Source organism: Terrapene carolina, unplaced genomic scaffold (assembly GCF_002925995.2).
Source record: "Terrapene carolina triunguis isolate 2854851 unplaced genomic scaffold, T_m_triunguis-2.0 Scaffold210, whole genome shotgun sequence".
NCBI lineage: Eukaryota > Metazoa > Chordata > Testudines > Emydidae > Terrapene > Terrapene triunguis.
This window is the reverse complement of record NW_020664561.1, coordinates 16711866-16734926: the sequence shown is the minus strand read 5'-3', so window position 1 is coordinate 16734926 and position 23061 is coordinate 16711866. Positions and strand designations below refer to the sequence as shown.

Below are 23061 nucleotides of genomic sequence, written 5' to 3'. Positions count from 1 at the left end.
AACAACAGTAATGCTGAAAACACCTAGCCCTTCTTCCTTGGATTTCACAGATGGGGCAACTGAACTGTAGATGGGCAAAGGGCTTGGTTTTCTGAGGTGCAAATCACCTGCAGTTCACATTGACCTCAGTGGAATCTGTAGTTTCTCAGCACATCTGACAATCAGGCCATTGGTGACATGCCTACAGTCACAGAGTGGGCCAATCACAAAGAAAACCCATGTCTCCTTACTCCCACATACAGAGAAAGGGCAATTCTGTCTTTCTGACCTTTTGCAGAGCATCTTGTTTGTCTGATATGTTCGGTGGGTTGCAGGGAGTGCTGTCACTTCTATGTTTCACAAACTATGGTATCCATTTCAAACCATTCTAAAGTGTGTGTTTATGCTGCACTTACATATGTGACTAGCCTCTGCCCATACTAATGAAGCTATTGTTTCCACAGTGTCCAGTCCAGAAATCATTATTCAGAATCTACTCAGGCCAAATTCTCGCTGAAGTCAAAGGGAGTCTGATGTGAGTAAGATTTTCAGAACTGGATGCATAGTGACTATTGGTTTTCAAAGGGAAAAAAGTCAGAGGGAGGCTAATACCCACAGAAGGGAAATATAGTAAAACATTATCAGTTTGAGAATATACAGCAACTGACAAACAAAATATGAGGGGTGTGGGTGGGGAGGGCTTCCACAAAAAATTTACTAGCACCTCTTTGGAAAAACATACATAACTCATTGAAAATACATCATGGCAGTAAAAAATGTATGGCACCCTACACCATCATGCTTCGAAGCCAGCGACAAGAAAGCTCAATATGTGAAGACAAAAGAATTGGATAGACATGGCTGACATTTACCTATACATTTGTCATTTCGTGCCTCATAGCCTCCAGGGCAAGTTTCTCTAATATTCCTTCTAGTCCTGGAGAGAGGTATTCTGCTGTTTCTATACTCTGAGTAGGAGCTGTAGAGATCTGAGGCGGGCCTGTAATACTGTTGAGGTTGATAGTTGTCTCTCACAGGGGAGAATTGAGCATAGTTATAGTTATTGTAATAGGTGCCATAATTTGGCAACCTCTCCAATCCAGCGCAAGATTTCCCATCACCTAATAAATGTTGTCCAGGTGGACAGATACACTTGAAGCTGCCGGGGGTGTTGGCACATTGAAATGCACACGGTTTAGGCACTTGTTCACATTCATTAATGTCTGCTCATGTGACATGATCCAGAGCAACAAACCATAAAAAAAGGGAGAAAAAAAACACACACACATACAGAAAAAAATACATCAGTCTTTGGAGCAAACCGAGGACATAAATGAGATCCTGAAGTCAGTAAAATATACAGAGCCCAATGCTAAAAAAAAGTGGGTACATTATTTTGCCATGTACAGTAATCTATCTTACTCTTCCCATGAAAGTGGTTAGGACATGAGACTGTAGCACTCAGTTTTTATCCTGTGTGGATTAAATCCCTTTAAGGATTAGCACACGATACGTCTGAGGGATGAGGTGGCTGTGAAATGGGGGGAATCTGTGTTTATTCCTTTCACTCCATGCTTGCAAGGGCTGAGTGAGTCCTATAGGGTAGTGATACTCAGACTGCAGCTTGTGAGCCACAAATGGCTCTTTAATGTGTCTGCTGCAGCTCTTTGCAGCACATATTAAAACACTGGGTAATAATTAAATCACACAATCAGGATGCTTTTACTATGTTATTAACCAATTAAGTTATCAACTTGCACTAACTTATTTGCTGTGAGAATTATATATAAACTAAATATCTCCCATCATACTGTTTAAATATGATAGTACTCTAGTAAATTAAACAATGAATTCACACGACTGTGGCTCTTTTGGGTAATGTTGATCACTAATTTGCCTCCTGAACCACTGAGGTCTGAGTATCACTGCTATAGTGACTGAAGTTATCTGAAAGTCAAATTTAAAACCCCAGACTTTACTGAACGTTGATTTTTCCCATACTAAAAATCCCATACTGTTGGTAATTTCAGGTTTATTTCTTAGACTCTTTCTGGATGCTCCACGAGCAGCATTGATAGGCTATGGGGGAAATTGTGTCCAGCTCTCCTTTCCATGTAAGACTACTCTGTTCTTCTGGTGCCTTGGGAGTAAATAAAGGAGAAAGGAGCTGTAAGGATTCTACCCCCAAAAGGCATGTGGAAAAATCCAAGAGGCACTAATATATGTTGTGTATCCTTGGTAACAGCACTATTTCTAGTAACAGGGGAAGATGAGGTCCATTCTACATTCTGTGATACTGAGGTAGAAGGAGATAAGTTACTGAGATTTCTGGGCTGTAATACTGAATTTTCATGCTAGGGTGAGTGATAATGATCGTTGACCCTTCAAAAAGTCCGGAGGTTTAGTTCCATTTGAGTAAGAATCCAAGCTTTTAGTTTGTGAATTTTCTCTGAATTATACAAAGAATTCAGGTCTGCAGAGCAAGAATCTCACAACAGACTCTCTGGGCATTGTTTGGGCACTTCCACTTCTGGGTGGAATCAGGAAGAATCAACTTTTTTGCATTTAGTACTTTTTATGTACATAGATTCCAAGGCCAGAAGGGACCACTGTGATCATCTAGTCCAGGGGTGGGCAAACTTTTGGTCTGAGGGCCACATCTGGGTATAAAAATTATATGGTGGGCCATGTATGCTCATGAAAATTGGGGTTTGGGTGTGTGGGGGGGTGAGGGCTCTGATTGGGGGTGCAGGCTCCGGGGTGGGGCCAGAAATGAGGAATTCAGGGTGCAGGAAGGGGCTCCGGGCGGGGGGGGTAGGGTTCCAGCTGGGGCAGAGGGGTTTGTCATGTAGGAGGGTGCTCTGGGCTGGGACCGAGGGGTTCGGAGGGCAGGAGGGGGATCAGGGCTGGGGCATGGAGGGGTGGCTCAGGGGTGCAGGATCCAGGTGGTGCTTACCTCAAGCAGATCCCAGAAGCAGCAGTATGTCCCCCCTCTGGCTCCTATGTGGAGGCGCGGCCAGGCGGCTTTGCTGTGCGCTGCCCCGTTCGCAGGCGCCGGCCCTGCAGCTCCCATTGGCCGCGGTTCCCAGCTGATGGGGGGCGGTGCTTGGGGTAGGCGCAGTGTGTGAAGCGGAGTCCCCTGGCTGCCCCTAAGCGTAGGAGCCGGAGGTGGGCCACGCCACTGCTTCCAGGAGTCACGCGGAGCGGCCCCTGACCCTGCTCCCTGGCTGGAGCGCCAGAGCGGGGCAAGCCCTAAACCCTGCTCCCCGGCGGGAGCTCGAGGACCAGATTAAAATGGCTGGCAGGCTGGATCCGGCCCGCGGGCCATAGTTTGCCCACCCCTGATCTAGTCAGACCTCCTGATCTAGTCAGCCATAGAACTTTCCAAAAATAATTCCTACAGCACATCTTTTACTAAGCATCCAATCTTGATTTAGAAATTGGCCGTGATGAAGAATCTGCTACAAACCTTGGGTAAATTATTCCAATGGTTAATTACCCTCACTGTTAAATTTTTTCTCCTTATTTCCAGTGAACTTGTCTAGCTTCAACTTCCAACCAGTGGATTATGTTATACTTATATCGGCTAGACTGAAGAGCTCATTATGAAATAATTGTCCGATTTCTAAGCTTGACAAAAAATTCAGTTTGGGTTCAGGATCAGTAAAAGTTCTGGTCAGTTTTTAATAAGATCCAAAATCCAATCCTAGTCAAAACGTTACCATTTTCTTTTAGGATTAATAGTTTTACAGGAGCACATGAAGTACTATAAAGGTCCTGATGCAGCAGAGTGATGAGTTGCAGGATCAGGCCCAAAGTTTGTTCCCCCACCCTGAGAATGGAAGAAACATCCACATTCTTTAATCATAGAATATCAGGGTTGGAAAGGATCTCAGGAGGTCATCTAATCCGACCCCCTGCTCAAAGCAGGACTAATCCCCAGGCAGATTTTTGACCCCCATCCCTAAATGGCCCCTTCAGGGATTGAACTCACAACCCTGGGTTTAGCAGGCCAATGCTCAAACCCCTGAGTTATGCCTCCCCCCCAATGTGGACATATGAGTTGTAATTCTGACACCTACACACCCAACAACTAAAATTTTCAATTAAATAATATTTGTGGTAGGCAGAGATCCCTTAAGCACAGGGGACTGGACTGGATGACTTATTGAGGTCCTTTCCAGTCCTACACTTCTATAATTTTAGGGGAGGTGCTCTGGTTTTTCAATAGTATTAAAATTAGGAACATTTCAGGAACTTTTCACCTTTTTTGGATGACTTTCAATCAATATAAATGTTCTTGAAGAATGGCTTAAAAAGCGGGGAGGGAATGTACTAGCGATTTATTTGATATAATAGAAACTCACATACTTGAAGGATCGGGGTTTGGAGTCTTAACAACACTGACTGGAGCCACAAACAGAGGTAAAAGTAAGCTGGTACGGGCCGGTACGCCGTGCTGGACTGGACCAGCTTCTCCAGTGGTGATTTAAAGGGCCCAGGGATCCAGCCGCTGTGGGGAGCCCCGGGCCCTTTAAATCACCACTGGAGCTCCGGCAGCCGGGCTCGGGCAGAGATTTAAAGGGCCCGGGGCTCCCTGCAGCAGCCGGAGCTCTGGGTCCTTTAAATCACCGCTGGAGCCCTGCCGCTGCTACCCCAGCAGCGGCAGGGCTCCGGGGGCAATTTAAAGGGCCTGGGGCTCCCCACAGTGGCCAGAGCCCTGGGCCTTTTAAATCACCGCCGGAGCCCTGCTGCCACTACCCCAGCCCTAGCCCGAGCCCTGCCGTCCCGGGGTAGCAGCAGCAGGGCTCCCGTGGTGATTTAAAGGGCCCAGAGCTCTGCAGCAGCCAGAGCCCTGGGCCCTTTAATTCGCCCCGGGGCTCCCAGCCACCTCTGCAGCTGGTAGCTCCGGGGTGATTTAAAGGTCCTGGGGCTCCCAGCCACTGCCGGAGCCCCAGGGCCTTTAAATCTTGAAAGGCCCCGCCTCTTCCAATTGAGGCCACACCCTGCTCAGGACTCCGGAGTACCAGTAAGTCCTTTAAGTTACTTTCACTCCAGGCTATAAAGCATAAATTCGGTCACAAGTTTTCTAGGTGCCATTGCTAAAGTAATCTCAGACTGCATGTTTAAAGTAACTTGGCAATTAAGAGTAAAACAAGACAGTGACTGCTGGATGATATCACATCTTTTATAAGGAAGTCCTCAGCAACTGCTCTTTGTTCGTTAGTGTTGTTATGGATGGTGTGCCAAAGAGACAATAAAGGAGCAAAATGCTAAAAAGGAAAAGAATGTAATGGGGGAATGACTTTTGTTTTAAAGACTTGTTTCTGGTTGTTGTTTTTTTATTTATTTATTTAGCTAATACTATATTTCTTAAGACATCTGTTAACATGTTCATCTCTAAACCCTCAGAATGAATAGAACTGACTGAGATTAAGATCCGTAGCCATAACAAAACTCTATTAAACTTCTTCTATGTCCCTCCATTATTTAAAGAGGTTTTTTTAAATTTATCAAACAAGTTATAATAAACTTTGTAAAATACATGTAATTTTAATTTACATAAAATCACATGTCAATCTTCAAAATAACATGAAATATTGCTAAAAGGTGTCATTTTGGTCCCTTTTGGAGTTATACAGCTCTTAACCCTCAGACAGAAAGCAGTGATGCTAGTCTTTTAAAAGGGACATTGTCCAGAAATGTAAGTCAAGAAGGTAGGGTGTACAAAAAGTGTTTACAAAATCTCATAGGATAAAAAAATGTGTTTGTTTTCTCTGAAATTCTTAAAAAATGTTATAGTTTGAGATTGGGATTTAAATCTTCGTTTGCAGTATTACTCTAGTGTCTAGTGCAGGAGAACCAGTGAGAAAGGATGTTAACTATAAATAAATGAAACTGACTAGTTAATTTCATTGTTCCCAACAGAATGAAAAGCAGAAAAATAGACAATATAAATGTCAGAGAAGATATTTGATTTAAAACATTCTTCCAGTTTCATTATTTTCAGGTGTTCTAAGCAACACAGCTAAGGATTTTTTAAATGAGATCAGAGCCTTAGCGGTATAAATCTGCATAGCTCCACTGGGTTCATTGGAGCTTAACTGATTTATACCTGTGAGGATCTAGACCATGACAGCACCCTCTAATGTGTGATTAAGAGGCAAAATATAATAAAAACAAAACATATAGGTAAAGAAATCTTGAAACTTGGTGCAGTTAGTTACTTTACATACAGCATTTTTTACAAGTTAGGTTTCAAGGTTTCTTACCTGTGCAAAACAGTTTTTGGTCTGTAAAATAAGCTATATCCTTTGCAATGAGTTACAGATGAGACATATATGAAGGTATGTAAATGATGAAAACGAAAAACCCAGTAAAAATTGCAGCCATTTTTACAGGAGCAGCATATATGACAAAGTAGAAAATTAAAAGCAACAAGTCACAGTTCTGCATTACACCAAAGCCATGCTTAGAGTGCAGGTGAGCACTGACCATATGGCAAACCAAAGCATTCCAGACAGTATCCCTTTGATTATGCAACATGAATATCAGGTGTTGATCAGAATATTAAAAAAAAACCTAAAATACATCAGCTTTTAAATTTGTAAAACTAAATTTTCGAATTAGTCCCTAAAAAGCACTCCTTTCTTTTGGTATTAAAATGAATCTAGGCTTTTCTGTTTCAAATAACTTAAGTTTCCAAAGCAGTTACTGAGCATTTAATTATCAAGCTTTATATCATATCATACATCTTACTATGGACAACACTTGACATACAGTAGTAACTGAAACTCCCGTTAGAGTTCCGTGAGTGATGAACCAACATTTTCACAATAGTTTCACTGATAAGCTAGACAAGCTATCATATTTTTAAATATCCCATATAAAACATGAATCAAATTGATCCTATTACCATTCTAAGGTCTGTAGAAGTCCAGGAACTGATATCAGTGGAAATGTTTCATACACTTGAACTGACATTATAATCATGCCCAATAAACTGCATTAAAATATCTCTGCTAAAGATATTAAAATGTTATGGTGAGAATTCTTTTACTTGAGGCTAGACTGCCCCTGGCCCTGTGCGTACATGGGGGAAAGGTGAGCCCATTTATGGAAGAAGCCTTTACCACAAATAGTGCCCCATACACAACAGCCAGACAGAATCAGTGTCTGTAGTCCAGTGAATGTAGGGACTTCCCTCTCCCTTTAGGGAGAGAGTGAGAGGCAGGAAAGCAGCAGGGCTCCCTCCATGCTGACTAGGAGACCTAGAGGGGTACACAGCTGTAACACACTGCATCATCCTAAGGGACTGTTAAATGTGCACACTCTTGCTCACAGAGTGAGTTCTAGGATGGATCATGCCTCCGAGCACACAATCCCTGCTGGAATTCCCCTAGGATGGGCCAACTCCAAACCATACTCTACCTAGGCCTAAATCACCCAATCTGATCCCAAGTGTACAGCCTGCATGTACATACCCATCTTTATTGTTAAAGAAACTAACTAAAGCAAACAGATTCGGCGTTACACCTGCCATGATTTCCTACAGTCCCCTAGAATGCCTGGATATTGCAGCACACATGAGATACACCCTACAAGACCGATAAAGCACTGTACACTGGTACAATTAAATGCTTTAACAGAGTAACTGTCATTAGTAATTGTTTGAAGTCTTTTTAATGAAAAGACATTTAATTTTAATTTAGGGGATTTTGAGTACCCAACAACAGACTGTATAGCCTACAGCCTTCAAAAGGGATAATGTCCCTAGGTTTATTACAATACATAGAGGAGCCAAAAGCAGTAATTGAGAACATGGAATGGTATTATTGTAGACTGGTTTCCACTCAACATACCCAGACAGGGTCTTCCAACTCCCTGGGATCGATACCCTCTTGGACATATGCAATGGTAGCTCCCTCGTGTATTCTCACAAATCTGGTTGTACCTGCAGTGATGGGTACCATCTTTGCATTCGTCAATATCTAAAGGGAACAGAGGTAATTAGTCGCAGTCATGTTTTTCTGAAGCCCTGGTTTTCTCTTTCTAAATATAAAGAACAGAGTTACACCAGGGAGGGATCTGGTCCTGTATTCACAAAATAGCTGATCATGGTGGACATAATACATTTCTCATCTATGACAATAAGACTGGATATCAGTCTGCACCAGCTGTGTGACAGATGGTGGTGGGTCTGGATTATACTGGGAATGGAGATGGACGTAAGCAATCTTTCAGCTGAGTTGCATCTATATCTCCTCAATGTTTCACTCTATATGCATCCGAAGAAGTGGGTTGTAGCCCACGAAAGCTTATGCTCTAATAAATTTGTTAGTCTCTAAGATGCCACAAGTACTCCTGTTCTTTTTGCGGATACAGACTAACACGGCTGCTACTCTGAAACCTATATAATTCAATCTTTTTATAAATTTCCAGATGATTATTACCAGGTTTTTAATCTTACCAAATCCAAAACACTGAGGTGGAAATCTGCCTCCCCCTGGTGTCAGTTGGGGATTTGACAAGGCCCCTTCCATTCGTTATGATTAAAGGCACCCTGATAAGCAACAGGGACTTGTAATTTCTCTATAAAAACCTTAAAAATATATTCAGGAAGAACAGGTACATTCTGCAGGATGTTCATATATAAATCCAAAAGGGGCACAGTATCCCAGCCTCCAACACTCACATGAATTTTCTAGGACTAAGAGTGAAGGGGGAGGGGAGAGAAAAGGAAATTCAGGGGTCCAACCACAGTTTTTCCTCAAAAAAAGAGAAGAGCAACAAACACATCCTTCAGCCATTTGTCCACAGGGGGGCAATGAAAGCCTGTGGGTGACAGAAAGTCTTGCCACTTGTAACATGTCCCTCACTAATTAACATGAATTCTCACCAAGAAATCACAGTGTATGCATGCCCTTGAACCAAGGGAAGTCAGTGCTGCTGGGTGCGCAGCACCTTTGAAATGTAGGCCATTTCTTTAGGTGGCTAGAGTATTTTGAGGAACCAATTTTTGGAAAATATTAGCCATGCCCTTTGTTTTAGAATCATTATATGGTAAATAAACCAATGTACCCACCAATGCATGTTCCGTTTTCTGCTTTGGTCATTCCATTTGGACACAGGTCAATGCACTTATAACCACCACGTGTGTTCTTGCAGTGCTGATCTGGTCTGCATACATTCTGCCTGCATTCATTTACATCTTAATTTAAAAAAAAAGAATTTAAATTACTAACTGATTTTCTTATGCTCTATTCCCAAAGGCCAAGACAACCCCAATTTAATTATACTAGGTAAGTACCTTTGGGTACGTCTTCACTACCCGCCATATCGGCGGGTAGCAATCGATTTATCCGGGATCGATATATCGTGTCTCGTTAAGACGCGATATATCGATCCCCGAACGCGCTCACCATCGACTCCGGAACTCCACCAGCGCGAGCGGCGGTAGCGCAGTCAACGGGGGAGTCGTGGCCGTCAATCCCGCGCCATGTGGACCCCAGGTAATTCGATCTAAGATACTTTGACTTCAGCAAGTTACGTATCTTAGATCGATCCCCCCCAAGTGTAGACCAGCCCTTTGAAAATGTGTGTATACAGTCTGTATGCGTGTATCAAGCACATTTGACAGTTTCCCTTGCACTCTGCCCATTAATCCATTTCCACTTGTGTGCAAGCCCACACAAAAAATGTTAAAGCTTGCTTCCCGTGATTTAGAAAGGGATCCAACAAAGCAGGGGATTCTTTGTTTTTGCATATACCATAAATCTTCTATAGGGAATTTCATTTGAATCATGTTAACACATTACATTGAAATCCATTCCCCTGACTCTATAGTTCATTTCATACCCATGCATTTTCTGCCTTTTAGCTGATATCCTGGGTCACAGCCACAGTGGAAACTTCCTATGGTATTGAAGCAGCGCTGATGACAGGAGTTGAACTCTTGGCATTCATTAACATCTGTTGAATAATGCAAAGCCTTAAATGTTATAGCTGTGGATCTTGTAATAATTTGCAACAAATTGTGCTTTGGTATATTTTATGTTGTAGGCTCTGCTTTGATCTAAGATCTTATCCTTCTCCTTTTCACATATTGCCCTCCACAAGTAGTCAGGCAAGTGATTGTTACATGAGAAAGAACCGCACAGTGACATAGGAGTGAAAATTTCTGATATAAATACAGGAAAGTATGCTTACCTCACTACATAACAAAGGAAAACACATACTGGACTCAGCAACAAGAATGTTATTTTGTTCTGGGTAGGATTTTTCCTTTAAGAAGATGTAGACAGTAAAATGTCACTGATAAAGTGTCACTTACCAGAATGATCCAAGAACACCTCTGTATAAGTGGATATCAGGAATCAGTAGGAAGCTTATTCCCAGAGAGCCAAGACATTCTTGGGAAAGTTACTTACAAACATGGCTTAAATAAAAGTAGTGTCAGTTCATTAGCACTAAGGTCAGAGTGCTGCACACCTTGACAGCTCAATCCATCAGATGTTCTTCTAAAGCCAATTCCACACCTAACCACACAACGATAGGAGCCAATGATATTCTCACATTCCTGAGCAGCATGACAGGTATGTCCACCTAATGCACATTCATCAATATCTACAATAAAGTGCAAACAATAAAAAATTTGTTCAGTAAATGAAAATATTTTGCACCTTAGGAAATAATAAACCATTCTGGTATAACGTATGAATGCCATCAGTACATTTTATGTTCTTATGTTAGTGGCAAAAAGTCTTGTGTCCAGTCTGTGCATGTCATTTGAAGTCTGGCTTACCCTGACACGTTCTTCCATCTGCTGATATAGTGAGGCCCCTGGGGCAGGAGCAGTAATAGGTTCCTATAGCATTATGACATGCATGAGAACAAGGGTTTCGCACTGCACATTCATCTTCATCTAAAAAATAAAAGTGAACAATTTTACAAGAACCTATGGGATTCCATTTGTGTCTCAGTGATAGAACAGGACAAGACTCTCCCTGGCCTTTCTATGGGTTCACAGAGGGTACAAAGTGTTTTCTCCCTCTTTATGCTCTTGTACAATGGCCAGGGACAGCAAGCTGACCCCACGCTAACTGTAGGGTTCTACCTGTCATATAATCCCTTGTAGGATACCCCTGAAAGTAAAGCATCTCTATATTACTCCCAAATCAGGCCAGCATGCTAATCACATAAGGCCTGGTTCTTCCTTGTGTTGCACCTGTTTGACTTTAGTGAAAGCCAATTAAATTCAGTAAAGCTACACTGGAGTATACTGCAGCAGAGAATCAGGCCCACTGTATTTTAGGAAGCCAGTCAAGACAATTGACATGGTTTGAATTGATCTGTGCAGCAGAAAACAACAGCCTTAAAAAGTTTCCGTTCAAGTCAAATGTTTCTTAAAGGTCTCTTTGTATTTCTTTAGAGTTTGACATCTTCACTGGAATCTGAAGGAGTGAAAAGTATGTGTATGTAGTAGATATTTGTTGTTCAAGTTAAGATTCTATTTTTAAGAGACAGTTTCACTTACAAAGATAGGGTCTGATATTGTTGTCCATTTGGCATTCTGCTTGAGTTAGATCTATAGGACTGAGCAGTTAAATTTTAAAAGTGATTCATACTCTGTATGTACCGCATTCAATAACATGGTACAAAAGCAACCTGTGTGCTGTGTATTTGATTATATTTTTGTGTTCGTTTTCATTTCCTTACCTGAACAGTAGGGCCCAGTAGAGTTCAGACCAAACCCAGCAGGACACTGATTGCTATGGTCTCCTATGGGGCAAAGGAAGCCAACCATTACCAGTAATGAAAAAATATGACCATCTCATGGCTTTGAGAAGATTAAAATATTGCAGCCTAATAATTGGCTAACCAAGTAATTTCAGTCAGTGCCACAGTCTACACTTTAAAGCTGAATATAAACTTGGCATTATGGGACTCCACTGTATTTCACTGATTTCCCATAGTGAGTTGTTCAGTGAAGGCATGGTTTGAAGACAACAGGATTGCACAGGTTCATCTGGGGGCACAACTTGGTCTGCAGTTGTTCTATTACAAGCAGTAGTGCATGAAACAGAAAGCCCCAAACTGACTTTCAAATCTCGGGGTAAGTTGGGGGCTGGTAGTTAGGAAAAAAACATCTTTTACTTTGGCAAATGAAATAACTGTGATCTAAAAATAGTGAGACAGTTTAAATAAATTCCCTCCTCCCAACCTTCTCCCCAGCAATGACATTTTTACAAAGTCCTTTTTAAAGATAAAACCACACCTAAAAGTTCTACTTTTTTAATAGGCCTAAAGTGTAATTTATGAGTGCACAGGGCCTTATGCTGGCCACTTACATTGAATGAATTTAACCCTTTCTATTTGCAGCACTGTTGCTAAAATTAGTTTTTGTTTCCTTTTTTTTTTATTTTTTTACATTGCGGATTTTTAGTCTTTCAGGTGAACCTTTAGGATAATATAGCAATAGCCCATTATTTCACAGAGTGTCTTTCTGGGCCTCATTCATCATTGCCCTGCACTTTGTATAGTCATTTACATCAGTGCGAAGTGGGTGTACCATGCTACCTGTTCAGGATGGAAGTATTTTACACTCACTTTGCACTGATGTAAATGATTATACAAGGTGCAAGGCAATGGGCCACTTTATCTCTCTCGTTCACTCTTGTATTATATAGGTTTTGTGTGGTTTCTCGTATTACTATCACCAGCATTTATCGTGCATCTTTTACTACGTTGCCTGCACTCTACCTATATTAATCCCTCTCCACCAGGATTTCTAATATTCTGAACCTCTGAGAAGCTTTTAAATAACTGCCATTAAAAAATAACCTGCTAGAAAAAGTTCCCTCTCCTCCTCTTCCTGCTCTTGGCCTGAAGCACAGAGTGGGCTACAGCCAGCACTGGAGCAGTACAGGTTAAAGGCTGTACTGATGATCCACCAGGACTACAGATGAGTCACTATTCTCCAGCTTTACTAGGCTTGTTTCTAGCCATCTATTGTCACATCTGCTCTTAAAAATGCAGGTAATTCCAAACAAGAGCCAATAAAGCCTATATATACTGCACCACATCATTTGTGTTTTCTGTACATTCCAATATTTTACAGAAAAACAATTTTAGGAATGATTTAGAGGCTCTTAACCAAACTTTTCTCTTTCCGTTTTTCAAAATGGCAGTTTGAAGCTGTTCAGAGTATAAGTAGTCCCAGCAAAAGTGGATGGGGGGCGGGGGGGAAGTGCAGGAGTGGAAATCAGAAGTATAAAATAAATACATAGCTATATAATAAATTGAAAGTGACATCAACATCAACATGTGCCATCAACATGTGTATATGTGTACCAAAATAATCTGAACATCTCAATGCTCAATAGCCTCCTCTTCCAAGATCATACTCTACTGTGGAGGATATTCTATTCTCCTGGTATTCTTCATTCATATTATCTTTTTATTTTGAAGTAAGCCTTACTCTAAATTGGATAAATTTTCCATTAATAAAGAGTCAAACAATACCTTTTGCAATGGAAGCATGGATTCTAAAAGCTAGTGTTTCTTCTAGTGGGTTGTACTCTGTTGCAATAGAGGAAGCCCGGAGTGTTTCCAGCAGGAATGGCATTTTTCCTCGAGTGTGATCATAGGTAATGGTGTGGTTCCATGTATATGGTACACTAATTCCATCTATGGTGAAGAGCCGCGTAGAGTAGGCATACAGTCGTCCAGGGCCAGTCTGAATATAGTCTTCCGTGTAATCCTGAAATACACATCACAAATCCAGATCTCGGTACCAGCAACTGGATTCTCTGGCTCAGCTAGTTTACTGCAAAAGAGGTTTTTTGTTTTTAAATAGCATGAGATGTATCTAGAGAAAGGTGCTTTTTAAAAAGCTGGACAAATTGTACTGCAAATGGCACATGGCTATTTAGCTTCAGTTACTATAACTGTTGAATTTTAATGGCTCCAACTATATGTCCCTATTATTAGTAAGGAAATAACTGTAGTAACTGAGATGCCACAGTCTAGTAGCAATTGGTGGATCCTGACTTTAATGATGGTGGCTGTATGACCATATTTCCAACTCCCATCCCCACACACACCCTGACAACCATAAAAGGTCCTGATTGGTTTGATAACAAGGCCTTTTATGGTCTGAAGTGCTACTAGCAACCACACAATATTTATTATTTAATAATCTAGGAAGTTTACTAGAAACGATAAGCTAACTAAACAATTTACTGCAGAAGTATTACACCACAGTAAGGAAACTTTTATAAATATTTGGTGGCGCTGCACATTGATTGTTCCAAAACGTCAAAAAAATCAAAATATCCTTATTTACTATACCCAATATTTATATATTTGGATTGGTTATCCACCAACAAGCACATGCAGATGTTACATTTATAATTTTTTAAAAAAAAACATTCTTTCAGGATAAAAAACAGTTATCAAATCCATGATACATAATTAAACCCTCGATCCCTATTGTTAATCCAAGCAAAATCTTCCATGGCTTGATCAAGCAGTTAAGACTTGAAGTGTTAAATAGTGACTTTTGTGGGATGATGGAGTGAAGGGGTTCCAGAGGTGTGGAATGCCCTGTCACTAGCCATGAATAGTGCAGCCAATGAGTAGTAGTAGACCTCTTTCAACAGGATGAAACTAACAGACAAGGCAGTGAGATTATAACCTCTTGCTTTGAAGACTGCAAGACAAACCAGTCTGTATCTGATCATTTTGGGGGGAAAAGTATGGGAAAGTCCTCATGTTTAGAAAAAGCTGATTCTGTAAGAAAAGTGAGGCAAGTCAGAGTAATTAGACTGCTCACCATTATGGACAACTCCATGGGACAAGACATTAATGCTATGGCACAGAAAAAGGTCTTCCTTACCTCTGCCACAGCCACATTATAGAAAGATTAAATCATCGAGATTTTATGCAACCTGACACAGCATGTTTTCTGCAGCCACAGCTCTAGCCTCCATCCTTGCAGATGACCTGTGACAGAAACCTTTGAGGACATTGTGAAGGTAGGGAATGCATAGATGCCAGACTGTCAGTGTTCGTGGCTAACAAGTTGTGAATAATACTCTACAAAAACTTTGCCAGGGTTGTGCGAAATGGAGGACTAGCATCACCCTTAGAAAGGTCTAGAACTTAACGTGGCCAATCAGCCTTTTGCGCAAGATAAAACAGGCCATCCACCTGACAGCAGTAAACCCTCACCCCATCTTGGAGGAGGGGGTGATCTGATCATGATAAAAAACTTACCTTCACATGTCCAAGCCAATCATAAAAATAAGTCAGAATACTATAACATAGCTTATGCTACTGTTGATGGCTGTATTAAAATATGTCAGATAAGAAAAATATAAAACTGAAGCAAGAGTGCAGAGATGTCATTTTTGCTAGCAATTTTACCTTCACGCTAACATCAGCTGAGGACTGTAGCTGCAGAACATAGCCACTCACTACCACATCCAGCAGTAATGCTCCATCTGAATCCATACCACGGGCAATATGAGTCATTCGCAAAATCTCTCCTGTGAATTTTAACACACATTGATTTGTAACCTATCATGATTTGTGATTTATGTTAACTGCACAGTATTTGAATTAGGTTCATGTTGAACCATGTTAATTTATGTTAACATGTCATTCTTGTGTTTAACCACTACTTTGCCCTATATTAATCCTCAGATTCAAACTAGGAAAAGTGAGGCTATAAAACCTCATGTTCAGCTAGTTATCCAGAACATGCTGCTGTGAACAAACATAACTATGGTAAATGATACACCTCTACCCCGATATAACGTGACCCGATATAACACGAATTTGGATATAACGCGGTAAAGCAGCACTTGGGGGGGGGGGCTGCGCACGGCGGATCAAAGCAAGTTTCACCTATAACATGGTACGATTTTTTGGCTCCCGAGGACAGCGTTATATCAGGGTAGAGGTGTATTTATTAAGCAATTCAACCTTGTATTAGGCTTGTCACATACAAATAGAGATTGTGTCCCACTGTTAACTAACCAGTTGCAAACTCCACTTGAGTCTCCCTCTTGAAGATTGCGTTGGTGAGAGTAAATCCATTCACTGCTTCTCCAATTTCCTTTGCAGCTGCCCAATAAATAGGATTTAGAATGGAAACTAGCTTCCTCATTGCTGTACCTGAAGAGAAATACCATACTTCTTTAAAAATGCCCTTTGTGTGCTCCTCCTTTCTCTTGATGTAAAGAGAATGTAAATATAATAGAAGACCTCCACCTCCCTCCTGCCTATGAAAAATTGAAGCCAATTCCTTAAAATCTTGGATGGTGCCTTAATGAAAGGAAACTGAAAATTGACAAACCTAAGGAAGATTCCTTTGTTTACTTATAACTCAAGGAAGCAAGCTGACTTACCAAGACTCCGAGGGACATTTGTGATCTTTGCTTGTATTATTCTAGTGTCAGAGTCAGGGCTATCTGTTACTGTGGAATTCAGGAAAGCAATTCCAAATTCAACATCATTAATATTTCCAATAACACTTCCTCTGGCACGTGGAGGCCCACCTGTTGGGGGAAGTGGAAAAACACCCCATGTGTGAAAACTCAATTTTGAAAGAAAAATATTCAAGACTAGCACTGAGTGCTCTGAGAGAACACAAAGTTCTCTATATGCATGTGGACTTACATTTTATGGAATGTTTATTCATATAATATTAATAATCATAGCACCTCATATCCATAAGGATACCAGGACCATTTTTAAATGTAAGCTGATGTATAAATTATGACAAAGGGATTACTTTATGGACCACTGAAATGCAGCCACTTCTGGGTAAAAAGCAACAATTGTTGAACAGTGCAAACTGGTGCTACACAACAGGTTACGGCAGGTAAGAAAGTTCAACTAAACAACTGAAACTACTGGGGAATTCAGGCAGGCGGAATGTAATTATTTGGCCAGGACACTGGAGTGTATTAGTCATACCAGATGTCAAGCAAGACTTGTGTGTGTTCCCACTCTGTTTTAGAAAACAACAACTGACAAAACAGAACATATTGGCAAAGAGAGACGTGTTTTCTAATTTTTTTAAAATGTATTAATATTATTAAATAGAACTTTTCACTAGTATAGTACCCTTATTTTGAGGATGCATAAGTGATTTTCCCATATCACTTTCAGATTTACTCTCACAATATCATACATCTAGAACAGTGGTTCTAAGTCGTTTCACTATTGTGCACTATTTTTTAAACTAGAGATAAGAGCTGATTGAATTAACCATTGCAAACATAGCTCCATTTGCTGTTTATGAACCATTTGGAAACTAGCCTGCATTTGTGCAAATATATTTATTTCTTCATAGCTCAGGTGAACAATTTTCAGTTTTACACCTTGTTCAGTGTGACTATTATTTATTCACTTTTCATGTGATATGACTGGCTGCCTAAGTTGCATGGTATTTTTTTTTTCAACAATGCAATCATGGAGCAGAAACCTTTTAAACACTGCGGGTTTTGAGTTTAATTGATCAAAAGTGCCTCTGGAAATTCCTCTTGAAAACTGTCAAATGCTTCAGCATATAACAGCATTCAGCTGACTACAGTTTGCCAGTGAATGGTTACCAGATTCTATGTAAATGCTATGACATGTCTGGAGAAAGGATATGCTGAATGGACAGGCTTACTCATTACTGAAAGATTTATAAATAATAAACTAGGCGTTTTTTGGTTCATTTGCTTTGGTGTTCAGTCTCTGCAATAACATACCTGGACATGCTTGGATGTTACACCTGGAAAGCTGTGAAGAGTCTCCTGGGCAAGGACGTCCACCATTTGAGGGGGCTGGATTAGTGCACAGTCGTGTTCGGGTCTGCTCCCCTCCTCCACAAGAAGCAGAGCATCCGATCCAAGCTTGCCATGTTCCCCAGTTTCCATCCACTATAAACAAGGATGGAACGTTGAAACAAGTGGCTTTTTGTAGCAGATATTTCAGATTACATATAGACAGGAGAGGCACCAGGGTTTTTGCCGCCCTAGGCAGCAGCACTCCTCCTCTGAGCATTCGGCGGCAGGGGTCCTTCCGCTCTGCGTCTTCGGGGCACTTCGGTGGCGGGTCCCGGAGCGAGTTAAGGACCCGCCGCTGAATTTCCGCCGAAGACCCGGAGCGGAAGGACCCCCTGCTGCCGAATTTCCGCTGAGGGCAGCAAAATGCCGCCCCCACAAATCCTGCCGCCCTAGGCAACCGCCTAGGGTTGCCTAGTGGAAGCACCAGCCCTGCATACAGAACAGTGAATTACACTTCAAATATAAATTCCACGTTGATAAAGCTGACATCTTTAAAAATAATCAAACAGCTACAAGGATGGCATACCATTTTCAATGATAGTTCTGTAGGCAGGGTTGCTGCCCCAAAAAGTACAATACCTTTGAGATTGTTCATGCCCATATATCAGCCTTACTCAAAAGAAAGAGGACTTTTCAGGGAATGTTTCCAGTGCAATGGATGAGGATTTAGCAGGGAGATATGTGACTAAATCCCCATGCATCATACAGATAATATACCCCTCATAACTAGCCAAGAAATTTATATGCACAATATGGGGCGGCCCTTGCCACCACTTCTATGGCTACAGAGTCCCCCTGCCAGTGGAATACACCATGACTCTTCTGTGCAAAGAGTGGGCACAGGCTGGATTTGGGAGTCCTCTTATGCCGCAGTGCAGGCAGGTTGCAGCGAGAGAATCTGCTGCCTGGACTCCCAACCCAGACCAAGAGAATGCTGGAGACAGAGACTGCTTGTAGCCTCCATTTGTGAGCTGAACACTGAATCCATGGATCTGGCTCTATAACAATAGAAGACGTTAATGAGCAGAGGTGAAGAGCTCAGACTGAGTCCCATTCAAAACTGGCTCAGTTAGGTAGCAACTGAATGCTGTTGTCACCTGACAGCTGTTTGGTTGCCTTATGTAAAAAGAACTAGTGGTCTCAGACCTGATCTTAGTGAGCAGGTGTCCACATTCAAAATCTACTGTCATCCTTGCTGGCAGTCTCACTAGAAACTCCAAATATTTGACCGGGGCTTGGAGACTGAACTACCCTCTTAATCCTAGAGGTGGTCAGGGATGAAGCACATTGATGGTCACTGAAGGGGAATAATGAGCAAAAGAGGGTCTTCCACCTGTGGGGCCAAGAACTGGCATTTCTCACAAGTGCTAACATTCACATGGACCAAAGAGATCATTATAACCAATTAAACTAAAACAATACCAGATGGGTGCCACACAGAAGGAAAATACATTAATCATCAATAAAAATCAAATATTTTTAGATCTGTTGTTAATCATGGCACAATTGAATCCAATCCATTTCTGGATTATTGTTGTAAATACTGATCTGAGCCAAGATACCCCCATGGACTTGATAACAGGTTTCAAATCACGGGGCTTGACTGGTAATTCAATGGAACTCAGTGGGGTTGAGCAGGGTATAGAACTGATGAAATAAGAGGAGCATTAGGCCATATAAGGCTGCTTGGTAAAAAGACATGTTTTAGCTATCCAGGAGAAAGCATCTAGATTTGGTTTCGGTTTTATTAGATGTACTGACTTTGCTCCTGGAATACATTATAAAAGGTCACTGGTATCCTTTGTAAAATGTCATTAGTGTGAGAATTAAGAATTGTTGGGGGTATGAAGGGTTTCATTTTCACAAGCTACTTGTCTTTTGATTGTTATTTCCCTGGTTTATATAAAATATAATCCCTTAAAGGGAGAATCATTTTAGTGTGACAGACACTTTATTTTTTTAATAAGAACCCAGTCAGACTGCATTAGATCTTTCTACGAAGTTGGACATAATTACAGAACTTTTTTCTTTCCTGCTTGCATAGTATATACATTTTGGTCTCTGAAGAACGTTAGAGGAGGTTTATTTATTGCCTTCTGTTACCATAGAAGCTCACCAGGGCATAAGTCAGTGTTACATCTCTGTATCTGCGTGTCAGCCCCTGCACATGCTCTTCCACCATTGACAGGGCGAGGATTGTCACAGGTCCGATATCTCCTCATCTGGCCTCCATTGCATGTTCGGCTGCAAGTTCCCCAACCATTCCATGGACCCCAGTTGCCATGAACTGGAAATTTTAAATAAAAGTCTTTACATACACTCTGCTTAATGGCAGCAGATATGGAATCAACGAACAGTTAAACCAGAAAATATATTTTCTGAAGAGAAATTTTTCACACAATTCCAAGTTTACTGCTCTTTTAGCTAAAAAATGCGAAAGTTAAGCATCCAATTAAGTCATTTTTTTCCACTGCAGGGCTATTCCACCGAGTATATTAATGGTCCCTTGAGCCCTGTAGTTCAGTGCTTTACTACTTTAGGAAAGCATGCAGCATATAAGTCAAATATCTAATGGAGAGAGGTACTGAAAAAGGAGATTACACTGATGGTGGGTGTAAAATAGCAAGATTGTGACTTACAGATACTGCCTGCAGCTCATGGAAGCACACTGCTTCTAATGTTGCTGCAGGAGCTCATACAACAGTTACTACTGCTATGTCATTTAGCAGTGCTTACTCCCCAACTCCTGGCCTATGCAATGGTGCAACTATGCTGACTGATGAAGAGGCTGGTTAGGGATATGGATTTCCTCTCATCCCTCCTCCTTTGGGGAGTCTAGTGCAGCTTCTGATGTTCAAATCCCACTTTTCATTGCTTGGAGCAGGATTGAGTCAGTGCCCTGTGCAAGGGCACAAGGTGAGAAAGAAGGCTCTTTCCATTTCCCCCTATTACCATATACACCCTTTGAGAACCCTGTGCAGGGAGGCACAATCTAACCCACAGTCATCCCAAACACTTACTGGGGCAAGGGTCACTGTTGCAAAAGTCAATCTGTATGTCATTTCCTTCACATTTGTGCCCTCCAAACTGAGGGGCTGGGTCTGAGCAGTCCTTTGTCCTCTGCCTGGTACCTCCTCCACAGGATACAGTACAGGCACTCCAGCTGGCCCAAGCAGCCCACTTTCCATCCACTGGTTAAAAATTGATGACATTGTACAATGAAACTTTCACTTTTTAAATCATCAAATCTAGCATAATTGTATCAGCAAAATACTGCACTAAGTGTTGTGCTGAGTGACAATCCGTGCAACCCCTTGAACTACAATAGGACTGCAAGGAGTGTAACCCAGAACAGGATCTGGCCCATTACTTTTTTACTTAAATTAAAATCCACCTGTTAGCGTAATAGTTGCAATGACTGTCCATCCACAGTGACTTCCCAAAATTCTTGTGTGCCTATAAGTAGGTCAAACAAGTAGGATACGTAATAACTGAAATCACCAACACAATAAGATGGTCAGTAGCAGTCAGTCAGTGGAGGTGCTGAGTCACCCAAAGGGAATCCTCAGCTACTCAATTAGTACAGCTTCAAGTCTCCTTTTCACCACTAAGAGGGTAGAATAGGGATTTAGCATAGGACATGGCACTGTGTGTATTCAAGATTCATAGCATTTAAGGCCAGAAGGGACAATTAGATCATGTAGTCTAACCTCCTGGATATCACAGACCATTTCACCCAATTACCCTGTATTGAACTTATATTAAGGGAGTGTTTTGAAAATTGAACCTTTCCTGTCCACGTATAGATGTGGAAGATTAATGAATAACAAAGGGTAGTTAGACCTGGTGGGAAGATCTGCAGAAATTACATGCTTAGCTGCCAAGGATTTACATACTACTTTTCCACAATGGCAAGCAACAGGAATGGAAACATAGGGAAGAGCAGGATTGGGAGGGAAGGGCTAGTTCCATATGTTACGACTGTTAACGCTTTTCATAGTGAATGTTGAGTAGGAACAAGGAACTAAATTCTGATTTTCTCAGGGATTGCAGTATTTGCCACCACAAATGGAGCAGTTATACTAGCTCTAAGTACAAACTAGGTAGAGTTGTGGGAGGAAACAAATAGGCTAGTCCTTTATTTTCTGTTTGTATCTTATGCTTCTTACCTGGACAGTGTCTCTTGTTGCAGACCTGCATCTGTGTATCAGGCCCCTCACAATATGACCCATCAAATGATGGGGGAGGGCTATTGCACAGCCTCAGTCTGGTCTGAGTACCTTTCCCACAAGTATCACTGCAAGGTCCCCATGGCAGCCAAGAGCCCCATGCACCTTCCACTGTCAAGATAGCACAAACAAAAACTACATTTAAACTACAGAACGGCTTTAACTTGAAGTTCAAAATCAAATCAAAAGAAAGCGATGTCTCTGAGAAGTATTCACAGTAAAATTATTATAACTCCATTTTCTCCATTACACACTGTCCATAAATTAAATATTCTGAATCAGCCATTGAAAAACCTGTTCCCTGAACAACAGCTGAAACTGACCAGCAGTTTCCAGACAGATATTAATGCTTTCCTTTTTGTTTCCTTAAAACATTACTTCACCTGACCACAAACTTGGAACAACAGTGATTCTGCCAGGTGAATGAAGTAGGCTTGGGATCAGACCTGCTGGTTTCCTTTCATAAATCACTGAATCTGACAGTCTTGTAGTGGTACACAATCTCGGTGGGAAAGGGGCTTGCTAGCTGTATAGCTCATACAGCAGCCCCACTGGCTAATATACAGCAGGGACCAGCAGTTAGAACTGGTTTAAAGAACAGGAGTACTTGTGGCACCTTAGAGACTAACAAATTTATTTGAGCATAAGCTTTCATGGGCTACAGCCCACTTCTTTGGATGCATGAATGGAACATATATTGAGGAGATATATATACACATACAGAGAGCATGAAAAGGTGGGAGTTGTCTTACCAACTCTGAGAGGCCAATTAAGTAAGAGAAAAAAAACTTTTGAAGTGATAATCAAGATAGCCCAGTACAGACAGTTTGATAAGAAGTGTGAGAATACTTACAAGGGGAGACAGATTCAATGTTTGTAATGACTCAGCCATTCCCAGTCCCTATTCAAGCCTAAGTTGATTGTATCTAGTTTGCATATCAATTCCAGCTCAGCAGTTTCTCGTTGGAGTCTGTTTTTGAAGCTTTTCTGTTGCAAAATTGCCACCC

General features: G+C 41.4%; 1 protein-coding gene across 1 annotated transcript in view; it reads right to left on the bottom strand.

Annotated features, from left to right (window-relative positions):
* Positions 1-23061, bottom strand: part of LOC112103403 (hemicentin-1) — a 345952-nt gene that overhangs the window by 11690 nt on the left and 311201 nt on the right. The window contains exons 87-101 of the mRNA XM_026655607.2: positions 21995-22165; positions 20846-21016; positions 19942-20112; positions 17748-17918; positions 16395-16544; positions 16024-16161; positions 15409-15530; positions 13504-13741; positions 11698-11760; positions 10784-10903; positions 10471-10605; positions 9838-9951; positions 9065-9190; positions 7842-7970; positions 852-1202 (exon numbers count right to left, since the gene is read on the bottom strand). Of these exons, the coding sequence (XP_026511392.1) occupies positions 852-1202; positions 7842-7970; positions 9065-9190; positions 9838-9951; positions 10471-10605; positions 10784-10903; positions 11698-11760; positions 13504-13741; positions 15409-15530; positions 16024-16161; positions 16395-16544; positions 17748-17918; positions 19942-20112; positions 20846-21016; positions 21995-22165 (2370 nt within the window). The remainder of the gene's footprint in view (positions 1-851; positions 1203-7841; positions 7971-9064; positions 9191-9837; positions 9952-10470; positions 10606-10783; positions 10904-11697; positions 11761-13503; positions 13742-15408; positions 15531-16023; positions 16162-16394; positions 16545-17747; positions 17919-19941; positions 20113-20845; positions 21017-21994; positions 22166-23061) is intronic.